We start from the raw sequence: 12181 nt of genomic DNA on the forward strand, positions 1-12181 counted from the left end.
TTTTTTTTTTTTCCTCTCCAGTCTAATGTATTTATGTTTTCCAGATGCTGTTGTTAGCCATGGTGTTCTTATAGTGGTATTTCACAGTTTCTTTGAAGGGGGGGTGTATGTGCTGGAGTTTTTTGGGGTTGGTTTGTTTGTTTTTTCATTTCAGCTGTAACATCTGAAATTCTGCATAAGTGTTGATTGTAGTACTAGGGCAGCAGGAGAAAGCAGTGTTCTTGTTTAATATCAGTGTAATAGTAAGGGGAAATAGCAAAAAAAAAGGTAGCAGCATTAATTTTTTTTTGTTTTGCGTTTGCACAGTTGTCTTTTTCTAGAGACATGCTCTTGAACTTTCAAAATTGTGAGGAGTGTTAGCAATAGGTATGTTATTCTCCCAGCTATCTGTCAAGGTTTTAAGGCCCTCGTTTTTTTCCTCTGGACAGTTTGGTGTTTCTCTGTTTCTTCATAGACTAATTGTCAGCTTGGAAACTTTGCTTGTTACAGTAGGGAAGAAAGACAGCCGAATCCAGTAAGCTGTAAAGTATTATTACTATAGTTTTCTTCCTCTTCCTACTTTCTTAGAGGAAATAATACTGACTATACCCCTTGAAACCCAGCACACAAAAAGAACTGTCTGGCCTTTCATCTTGGTTGTTTTTTTCCTTAGCTTTTTGCCACTGCAAGACATATCCATGACTGCCTTTCCTTGTCATGCCAGGCATTTCAGAAGCTCTTTTAATTCTGAAGCACTAAACCAGGAATTTCCTAAGGTTCATCAAAACTGCTCTTTGACATAATGACGTTTCCAGCTGGGCCAATGTATTGATAGATGTCAGTCACTTCTGATGGAGAGTCCACGGAAGGCAGATGGCTTTGCATGGCAAGTATCTCCAAATCTGCTACTATGCTCAGTAGCAGGAGATACGTATTTTTTTCCTGCCTGTTTTACAACAGTGTTCTGCAGATGTGGCTCATGACAGCAAAATCTGTGGGAGGCTTTCATTTCCTGAAAATTGGGTGAAATGATTTTGCCCTGAGATGGTGTTTTACAGGGATTATGCTTGAATAGCTGCAACAGTGTTAATTTATAATGAGACTGTTGAATTGTTTTATTGCACTTTCAAGAGGAGCCATGCTTCTCTTGCTTTTCCATGGATCACAGAAAATTTCTGTAAATTGATCAGTTATGGACTGTAGAAAACTTAAAGTTGTGGGTGCGTTAAGTGAAATCTCTGCATTCTCATTGAATTTACTCATTTCTAGACTGTGGGTTTGCCCCAGTTTTTTTCAAAGATATCAGAAACTCAGCTAGAGAAGAAATGAGTAGTGTCCTGCTCCTTCTTCAGTTCAGCAGTGCTAAAGGAGGTGAGGCTGAAAATAATCGCTGCCAGAAATTAATTCAAAGAGGAAATCACAAACTTGTAATTATTTTTCTGGAGTTATTGGTATCAGGAATACCCAGACTTAGTCTAATTAAAGAAGGTAAGGTTTCTACTTCATAGTTCAGCTACACTCTGCTTATTAGAAATAATCTGTCCTCACAAATAAATATCTCTTATTAATTTTATATATGCTGATTAGAACATTTTTCTCCCTGAGTTTTGGAGGCAGGTTTTCATCCTGGTAATGTCCAGCCATTTAACTGGCATCATTTTAATGAAAGTGAGTTCTTTGGGTTTATTTTTTTTTGATGGTTTGTCTATTTGATTGGTTGTTTTGATGGGTGTTTTGTTTGGTTGGTTTTTTTAAGTACCAGTAACTGGTTCCGGAGTTCCTCTGTTTACATGTTCTGGTGACTTTGATGTTGCTGTTGAAGAATCTATAATTCCTTCCTGTCTGAGAGACACTTTACTTCAGGGTGAAATGGGATTTTGGACTTTTTTGTGGGCCCCAAGGGTGTGGTCACAGGGTTCCATTCTCACCTCTTTGTTCAGGCACCCTGAAGTACCGCCTGAACTTGGAGTATGAAGATTGATCAGAAACATCTTTCTCGTCAGAATAAAGTGGCAATACTTGAACCTATTTCAGTGGTTTTTATTGTTCTCACTGGCTGTGCTTTCCTAATGAGATTAAAGTTTTGCTTTCTCATTTCTAATGAGATTTCAACCAGAGAGGAAGATGACCTTTGAGACTGGTAATCTAACTGCTCTAACAAATGAAGCAGTAGGGCCAGGTAGAAATTTTAATTGGTCCTACTTGGAATCTTGAGTATAGTAGTCGCAATAGACAAGAAAAAAAACCAGCTTGTAGTAATAGTCCATTTTATTTAGTGTCATTCAGAAATGTAACAATGAAAGGCTCTTAGCACTGTGTTTCCTAACCTTAACATCTACTTGGTCAGCTTTTTCACTGTAGCATCAAGGAACCGTGGAGCAAGGCCACAGCTTTGAAAGTATTGCTTTCTTAATGAGGAATGCACCCAAAAAGGGTTCCTTGTCCCTTCTCAATGAAAGCTTGTCGGGCCTGAAGTCAAGCTGCCTATTAAGCAGGGAGGGAAGTTCCCTTAATACTTGCAGGCAGCCACCTGGAGAGTTATTACTTTGCTAAATGTTACAGATGGTGCTATAATACAGGTATCATCAGTTTGGGAAAGCAATGTAATTTAAAAAAAATACCAGAAAATAAAATCTGTCTTCTAATTCCAGTTTATCAGTTCTACGTGCTAGTGCTGATCATTAGAGCTGCTTGTTCTAAGAAAAATCTTAATTGTCCCTCTCTAAAATGAGTTATTTAACAAGTAGCTCAAATATGCAGGTTCTTGCACAGTTATTCTCTATGTCTAAAAAAAATGTGCATGTTAATGATTATTTTTTTAGAAATTCAGTCTTTAACCTGATGTTAAATATCTCTTTTGGGGGCATGGTTGTGGAAAGAAACCAGAATTTTCCATCAAATCCTCATTATCGCTTTTTGATTCTGGCTTCTGAAAAAGAATATATTTTTCATAGTAGCTGTAGGGTTTTTTTAACTGGTGCTAACACATGTTTTTTGTGCTAAGTGGTTTTGGACTGTGAGCTCCCTAGGGAATGAAGTGTAAAGATGTGAATAGCTATTTGTGACTGTTGATAATTTTTTAAGAAATATAGATGAGGACAAGTTTTGGGCTTGCAGCCAGTGTATCTTTCCCAGTTGTCTACTTTTCTATTAGTCTGTTGTGTGCCAGTTCTAAGAACTTAAGTTTTTGCTTTGCTGTGTAAGCCATGTTTTGCTATGCAGCATTTTGGGGGTGCCAGCTGACCTAGCAGACCTTTGAGGGAGTGCTGTGTCTCTGTCTGGTTTGAGTGACCTCTGTGAAGATTGTTTAGTGGGCTTCACTAAAGAAAAGATGAGGTTCTTAGGATCTTATGGAAATTAACTTTTATCTAAGAATAACACTAAGAAATAATCTCAGCTTTAAGAAACTGTGTAGCTAGAAGTAGTTGCTTTTCCTCTTGTAGAAAATACTTCTAAATATGTTGTGAAATTAACATGAGCTTCTGGATAAACACAGATTTTGAGCGTCTGATCTATTCTTACTCTTTTTAGACCATCATGACTGCATGACCTATTTCCAGGGAGAGTAATAGGATATCTTATTTGGGTATTGATGTTTAAAGCTTAAAAGGTAAATGCAAAGAAGGTGCTGTTTGATTCTTTGGGTGGAAGGTGGTGTGCTGTGTGTGTGTGTTTCTTAAATTTTGCTCTGTACTAGTACTGTGACTTATACTTTAAGCATAATTTTTCCCCCTCTTTCAATTTAAGAAATGAATTTCATACAGGAAAATTTTAAAGCATTCCACACAATTTTTATTTTATAAACTGTTACAAGCTACTGTGTGCTTTGCATATTGTTGTATATCTTTGGTTTGTTGTCAGTAAGAAATTGTATGTATATTTAAAATATTCTAGTAGTCAGTAATGGTTATTGTGTCTGGTTGTTTCTTCCCAGAAGGCTGAATCTTTATTCCATATGGCGTTCAGGAAGTCTGATCTTTTCTGTAGTCTTTAAGAAAGCATACATTTTTAATGTTAGGTCTGTCCCCTTTCCAATCTGAGAGCCTGCTACTGTGAGTAGCAGTTCTGACTCAGAATCTCTTTCTTACGGGGTCTCTTCCAGTTCCGAACAGCTTTGTCTTCAGCTGGAAGTTAATCCTTCTCGTTGACCAATGCCATCAGAACCTTACACAAAATGGTACCTTTTAGATTTTGCCTTGCTGTGAGCTGAGCTGCTCTGGATAGTGCTTGAAAAATACTACAGGGTTTCTTGCTGTAATAATTAAAAATTATATCACAGTATTTATTAAAGTCCGATGTTAGTAGCAAAGGAGTTTACAGCTACTTATTTTAATAACATGTATTTAACATTCAACATAAAATGGAGTAGCAGTGTACATGCTTCTTGTTCCTTATGGACCTTTTTTTTTTTCCCAAGTCCACTGTAGTGTAGTGGAGTTTGACTGTAGAGGACCACTACAATGCTCCTGCTTTTAGGACGTGTTGTATCTGAGCTCTGTGTACTTTGCATGTCATCTTTCTCAGTTTTGTAGGGGTTTTGTTGGCTTTGGGTGGGGATTTCTGGGGGTGCACTTGCTTTTTTTGGTTGTGGTATTCCTAGCTAGTGTTTTGTTCTCTTCAGAGAGGTCCTCTGATAGCTCTCAAAAGAAAATGGTCTCCATTTCAAAAGCAACCTTAAGCCATCCATAATTTAAACTAATCCTTAAATGCTGTCTGGAATCAATAGGTAAGCCCCTACTGGTGTGAGAAACCTTTGCTCTGGGATACAGAGTAGTATGTGCAAATTCTGTATTCAGTGTCTTTCATGTTTTGGTACTGTATATGCTTTCAGGTGTCAGCCACTTGTTAGGAATGTTTTCAAGGACACAGGATGAGTGTCAGTCACACTACTGATGAATGCATTTATTTAACAGCTCACTCCCAGAGACTTGCTCCTTAAAGAAAAATGGTGGGTGGGTGTGTTCTGCTTGTTTTTAGGTCAGCAGTTTGTTGCAGAGACATTGCTGTAAGTGCAAATACAGAACTGCCTTGTATGTGTGTTCTGTAAGTTATTTGCCTTCACTATTAGCTCTGTTGGGGATACCTTCTTCTCTACTCCCTTAAACTTCTGTCATCCTCTCTTCTCTGTTGGAGTTCTAAGCTCATCCAGAAGTGGATCCAATCAAGTCGTTGGGGCTGTCATCTCACAGGCTGGCAGGATTCTTGATATGGATTTTGCCAGATTTATGGCAAGATGAGCTCAGTCCAGAACATAGGAGCTGTATCAGTTAACATTTTAGTTGCTTAGTTTGTTTTTTCTTCTAGTTTTGAAGATGGAAAGTGTTGGAATTTGTTTTTTAATATTTCGTTCTGAAGTTGTACTGGTTCTACTTGAAACAGTTAGATAAACTCTTCCTGTTAAAATTTGTTTAATAGGCAAGATGAATCATGGCTTCCTTCAAATAGGTTCAGTATGGATGAACTTTATTTTTCAGAGCTGCTCTTCTAGATCTACTCTCAATTTGATAGAGATTTTCCTGTCTTAAAACTGGTTGTTTACAGTTCTCACCACTTCTTCTCCCAGCCTGCAGGAGCAATTTCAGTGCTGTGTCTGTTTGGAAATACCTGCCACCCTCAGGACTCTGCTTCTCTTGACTACAAATCTTTTTGTTTGGTTGGTTTTGCTCCTCCTGCCCCACTTGGGGAAGGTAGAGAAAACCAGCACAAAAATGTGATGTTACAGAGTAAAAACTTAAGTGTTCAAACCCGACAGGTTAGTGTATGAGCTGCCTTCCTTGGTACCCTCTCCCCCCTTTTTCTTTTTTATTTAAAATTTAATTTAAATTTAAAGCTTTTTTTTTTATTTTAAAGGATTTATCAACCTTACAGCTGTTATTTATATTTATGATGCTTTTTGGAAATATTATCTGATCACAAAGAAGGTAGAAATGAAACCATGTGCACATGTTTTGGAAAAGATGTTGTGGACATGATAAATTTTCTCTAGTAGTGACCTAGATGTGTATATTTTTTGGTAAATAGCAATTGACAGCACTCTGTCACTTTTTGGTAACCTATGTCTTCATGAAACAAGTCAATTGTATAATTTTATTTTTTCTTTATTTTAATGTACTCACTTCCACAGCATCTGTGGAAGTACAGGGCACTCTTGACAACAGTTGCCAGAATGGCAGATTTTTCTTCTTCTTTTCCTCGTGGAAGAATTTGTCCTTTTCAGTCTTTGTGGGTCTTCAAGCTTATAGTGTTACCGTTCAGGTTCGTGAGTAATTTTAAACTATTAGATGAGATAATTTTAAATTTAAATTTAGGTTTTGACCTGTCAGTGTCACAAAGTTCAGTAAACATAACTTTATTTGAAATTATTTTATCTTACTGTGTGATATAATTGGTGTAAAATATTCAGGTAAATATTTTTCTTTGAGAGCAGACTCAGCTTAATTTAATCTCTTAAAAACTGCAAACATATTAACTTGGTTAAAATTGTGACAGCATCTGGCAGTCATTTCAGCAGGTGTTTGTATGATGATATTAATATTACACACACACTCTTCCAAATTTGTTTATTGACTTTTATGCTTCTATCATCAACAAATGTGATTATAATGCTTTTTATGTATGTTACTGCCTGATACTCTTACACTTTAAAATAGAGTTTTTCAAAAATATTTTGGAGGCACTGAGCTTCTGTGTTTTAAAACAGATATTTCTGCTCTAAAGCGGGTGTTACGTTGAAGTGATTTTTAGGGAAGGATTTTCAAAATAGGCCCTTGGTGTCTGGTTTGAGTCTTCTTGCTCAGGGAAGGGCAATGTGCAGTGTTGAAGAGGTATTGCTTTGTGAGCAGCGTCTCTCTGAAGGCTCCCAGTGCAGTTGCCTTAGTCTGTTCATGGCTTCCAGGGAGCATCTGGAAGGCTAAAACCAAGCACCAGGGCTCCTGCTCTAAGAGGTCGCTCAAGACCTTCAGGTTTCCTGGTACTGTTTCACTTGGCAGTAACTACACAGGCTGCATCTGGAAAAATAGGATCGGTTGTTATTCCTGAGGTGCCAGAAATCTGTGCAGAAGCCCCTCAGAAGTGTGGCGAAAACTGCTGGTGAAAGACATCATGGTACCCTTCCCTTGTCTTCCTTGGTGTTCAGATAGAAAACAGAAGATTTTAATTCTTCTTATACCTGCTGTGAGTGTGTGCATATCCCTTGATGTCATCTGTGCTAGAAAAGCGATCTTTTAGTGGGACTCCGGCCATTTTCCTAAACACACCGCAAAAAAATGAATATATTTCTCTCCTGCTTAGCCAGTCTTTCAGTGTTTCAGCCAGACTGACCTTTCCTTCCATTTTACCCCACAGGCTTCTGCTGTCTCTTTCCAGCAGTATTATGTTCTCTGTTTTGTGGCCTTCATGGGAGTTCTTCTGAAGACCTGATGGGGTTTATCTGTGCCCTTTCCATCACCTACTGAGAGATCAAAATTCTCTTCTTCGCTTTCTATTTTTTTTTTTCCCGTTATCATTGCTTATTATGCTGTGCTGTGTTTCATGGGGCAGTTTTGAACTGTTGTACTGACCATCCAGAACGGGGAAAAACCCAGCTGTTCTGACAGTCATCTTGTGTCTCCAATGCAAAATAGGGGAGCATGTGGGGTTTGAGACGCCCTGCTCCAAGTCCCCAGGGGGGATATTAGCAACAGTAATCATAGTTACTGTATCAAATCTAAAATAGAAACCAGGGCTGCAAAATCTATGCCTGCTGCAGTGTCTGAGTGTTTTGGGTGTTTTGCTGTGAGAAGCCTTGGGGCTGGTGGTGGTGCCTGAATTCCTCCTGGCAGGGCCTGCTTCACACCCACGGCTGCTTTTCTGCTCTGGTGTGCCAGAGAAGGCTGGGAGCTGTCCTGTAGCAGCTTCTGTCTTCTGCCTACCTTGTTAAAATTGAGAGGGTGTTTTCGATCAGACATGCAAAGAAACGGGTAAAAGCAAGTGACTGAACCATGAGTATGCATGGAGTCTGCTCTGCACTGACCTTCCACAGGCAGCAATCCCCATGCTGGGCCAGACGCGCCTTCACAGGAGAATTCACTACAGTTCATCTATCTGTGTCCTTTAGGCTTTTTGCATAATTCATAGATACTTACCCTTCCTAGGTAGTGAAGTGTCAGATGCAAGGTGTGCCTGGGAAGCAGCAGACAGGGAGTGTGAGCCAGCTGAAGTTTCAGAGGTGGCCCTCTTGTAGGAAGTGGTGGGTCTTGATAGAAATTTCATGGTTCACTGCTGTCCTTAAAAACCTGTGCTGTTGGTGGTTCTTCCCAGTCATATGGTCCTGTGGCTGTGCTGAGCTGGACCAGCTGCTGGACTGGCTGAAGGCTGATCATGGAGGTACTTGCAGGTTAATTTTCAGGTGGATTAGTGTACTGGTGAAGCTCTCCTCTGTTGCTCTGAGGAGCCTGTGTGAAGGCGTGCACATCAGCAGTGAACTTCATCTTTGCACCGGCTTCTGTCCTCTCTTTGGATGCTGTGGCAGTGTTGTGATCTCTAATGGTACATGACGAGGTTGCCATTTATACATATCTGCTAAGGTAGGGGAAAAATAGTTTGGGGTTTTGGGGTTTTTTTTCACTGATGCAGCAGCTCAGGCTGCATGGTATATATAATCCAGTAGAAGCGCAATGTTTTGTAACGTCAAAATACCCCACACCAGAAACTCCTAGGAAAATCATGAGATTAAGATTTTGAAATGAAAGTGAGTTTCTTAAGAATTGCATTGCTTTGTGTTTTAAACAGACTACTGTAGTATTGGAAGAATAGGGGACTCTTATTGGTGGCATATTGGGTTCTTTTTGTGGTTTTTTGGGTTTTTTTTATTATTATTATTTTAAATTATTCTCTTCAACCTGATATATTCAGGAAAACTGCTGGCTTTGTGGCATTGCTTTTATGGCTATTATTTTCACACCACATTTTGCCCAGTTTAAGAAGAAAAAGGCAATTAAAATGATAAGGAAATGCAAAATTATTTTTTCACAGTTAAGCATCTGCAGAAAGTATACTTTTTTCTTAAGTGGAGTTGGTTTTAGTTGATTTTCTAGATGCTTTTTGTTCTGGCCTTTTTAAAATTCTTGCAGCTTTATAAGGTAGTGTTAGTTATAGGGTGTGCAGCGATGAGTAATTATTTCTTGCTTGTTTCGAGTATTTTCCATAAATATAAGAATAGGGAATATTGAAACTAATGAATCAAAACCTTTAAAATTATACTCATGACACTTTCTGCACTTCCTTCTTAAAGGGCAGGGAGAAAATAATGCTCTTACTTTTTAAAGTGTAATTTAGATGAAGAGAATGTATGTATTTAAAGCTACCTCCGTTTTATAGAAGGTTTGGTGTGCTGGCCTGAGCTATTCCCAAAATATTTGAGGAAAACTCAGTCTTGAGCTTCATACTAAGTGCTATGTTTACTAAAGGATTTTTTGATAACATTTAGTTCATAATTGACACTTCCATGTTCCTCATTCTGCTGATAGTGTTAGGTAGAAAATTTGAAGTAATGAGGTGAGTGAATTAGCATAGTGAATCAAATGCTTGCAGGGAAACCAAAAGCCTAGGGTTTTGATTGTTGGGCTTTTCTTAAGCTGCTTTTGGTATAGCTGCTGTGTATGCATGGAGAAGGTAGGATGAAGGAACTTTGATTCATATGCTGTGATATTCTGACTTTTTTTTTTTTTTTACTAGAAGTTTTCTGTTCTCTAGCACTTCCTCCCCACCCTTCTGACTATGTACTTACCTGAAAATTTCTGTAGTATTTTCCTGGTATAAAGGAAAACTACGATTCCAGTTACCTAATTTCTTTTTTTGTTTGCAGATGATGATGTACCTGCAGATATGGTTGCAGAAGAATCAGGTCCTGGTGCACAAAACAGCCCATACCAACTTCGCAGAAAAACTCTTCTACCTAAAAGAACAGCTTGCCCTACAAAGAGCAGTATGGAGGTAACTTCTTTGGTTTTAATTGTAAAGGAAATTTTACTGTTTCAAGAATATGAAACTAGCTAGTATCTTTCTTACGTTGTCTAATGACTGAACTAATTCTTATTTATTTCACTAAAGGGTGCCTCTACTTCAGCTACTGAAAACTTTGGTCACCGAGCAAAACGTGCTAGAGTATCTGGGAAATCGCAGGATTTATCAGGTAATAAGTTTTGTACAAAAAAGGGGATGAGGGAGAAGGAGTAGAGACCTTTTAATATCACACATTCTCCCACACACATTGTACCCAAACTGTTTTTCTGTGTGTTTTCCAACTAAGAAACAGTAGTGGGAAAAAAATGCCCAAGCAAAACTACAAGCTTGTTCTGAATTTCAAATTTGGTAGCATGATTTTAATCAGCATTTTTGAAATCTGATCCTTTGTTCTGTCTGCTTCACTGCAGGCATGTTTTGGTTGTTTTTTATTCTCATAGTGCTGTGTAGTTGTATCTAAGCTACTGTTAAGAGCAATAATACTGCAATGCTTTATTACCATTTCTCACATTGATGGCATTGTTCAATTGCATTTTTAGGGGTAGTTTGGTTATGTCATCATAGCACTTCATTGTGGAGAAAGGGAGAGACTTGGTGTGTTTGTAAATAAAAAACCAGATACGTGCATACATAATGTACATAGATTTTTGCACACATCTACAGTAAATGTACATTGTACAATAAACACACATGCAGTACGTGGGTATATAACTATTGTGTGTGTATTTTATTTGTGTGCACACACTTTGTAGGTATATACAGGCACACACCCCCTGCTCATTCTGTTTTCTGTGTAGTTTTTCAATCTCTCTGCTTCTATTCTTTTTAGTCTCCTGACACACTCTTCAGTTCCAGGAAATCTGCTGTAGCTTTTGCCTGGAAAATCAACACCAATGCTTGCCAGCTACCATTAATGTGGTTTCTCCTGCTTTTCTTGATTCTGTCTTTTTTTGTCTACATCCCTCTTAATATTGTGAATTAAACTGAGCTGGCACAGGGCTTCGGGTCTGTTTTCATTGCTTCTGTTGAGGTCTGCTCTTTCTGACTTCTCATTTTCTCTATAGCACATGTTGTCTTTTGAGTGCTCTGTCTTTCCCCATCTTTGTTTTATTCTCCCCCTCATTGATCAACACTTCATTTCAGCAGCTGTTTAAGAACCTCTTGACTTCAGATTTATGTTGTTGAAATAGCCAGAACCAATTGGACATAAACCGGTGTCATTTTGCATTGATTCATTTCCTGACTGGCTCTCTGGAGCCTTGTGCAGACTTGCATTGTCACAGACTCTGTTTCTCTTGACAGTTCGTAGTTTTTCTTCCATTTCATTCACTTTCTTGCTGTGTTCGTCATTGTGCTTTTACTCTCCTCCTTTCTTTAGTAAAAGTCTGTAACTTTCCGACGTGAATGGCACTGATTTCCAGAAGTATTCTCCATGCTTTCACTGTGCATTCCATTTGTAAGATTATTGAGCTCATGTGGGGAAAGTATGGGGTTTGTGGAGGCTTCTCCAGCATGGAATTAACAGAGGAATTGTAAACAGTCATTTTACAATTTTACTTTTAAGATGGTGTTCAAACCAGTTGCAGTATAGGAAGGGAGTGTCCTTCTCAAAGCATTTTCTATTAATCTCTTTCCCAGTATGGGTGGTGGTTATTTTTTATTCTCCCTGTTGAGTTTCTAAGAGTTTCCTCTAAATTTGTAAGAATATTGATTCTGGTGAAATTTATCTTAACACACAGTCCCCTTTGCCTCATGTTTTTGGTTTGCATAGGTAATGATAGCTATTGTAACTGAGTTGTGAGTGTGAGCCTTTTTGGATTGTCATGAGTGGTGACTGTGTATTGTCATCTGGGCTGTACAGGTGTTTATTTTAGAACTGTGGATGAAATGAAGGCATGGGACTGGAAGTACAGGAAAATTTCTTGGTGGAAAACCATTCCTTGTTGTACAGACTGAGTGGAGGAAAACTCAACAGAGTTGAAAGGAGAAATGCCAGTCAACTAGAGTTTCTGACTAGAGTGGAGCCAGGAGTTGGAAAAACGTGTTTTAACACAAATTTCTGGGTTAGTTCTGCTGTGAGTGTTGCTATTTTAAATTTATCTTTTCACTGAACTATGGATTTGCAGTACATACTGAGACTTGAGGTTACTGGCTCACTCACTGATTGTTCTGTACAGTAGGAACATGCATAAGTTTTACA

The 12181-nt window shown here is 38.4% G+C and overlaps 1 protein-coding gene across 3 annotated transcripts in view; it reads left to right on the forward strand.

Annotated features, from left to right (window-relative positions):
- Positions 1–12181, forward strand: part of FBXO11 (F-box protein 11) — a 69163-nt gene that overhangs the window by 24791 nt on the left and 32191 nt on the right. For all 3 annotated transcript variants that reach the window (XM_066178101.1, XM_066178102.1, XM_066178103.1), the window contains exons 2-3: positions 9824–9951; positions 10069–10150. In XM_066178101.1, coding sequence (XP_066034198.1) covers positions 9824–9951; positions 10069–10150 — 210 coding nt within the window. The remainder of the gene's footprint in view (positions 1–9823; positions 9952–10068; positions 10151–12181) is intronic.

This window comes from Chamaea fasciata, unplaced genomic scaffold, assembly GCF_029207755.1.
Source record: "Chamaea fasciata isolate MVZ Bird 193981 ecotype frontalis unplaced genomic scaffold, bChaFas1.0.hap1 SCAF_3, whole genome shotgun sequence".
Lineage (NCBI taxonomy): Eukaryota > Metazoa > Chordata > Aves > Passeriformes > Sylviidae > Chamaea > Chamaea fasciata.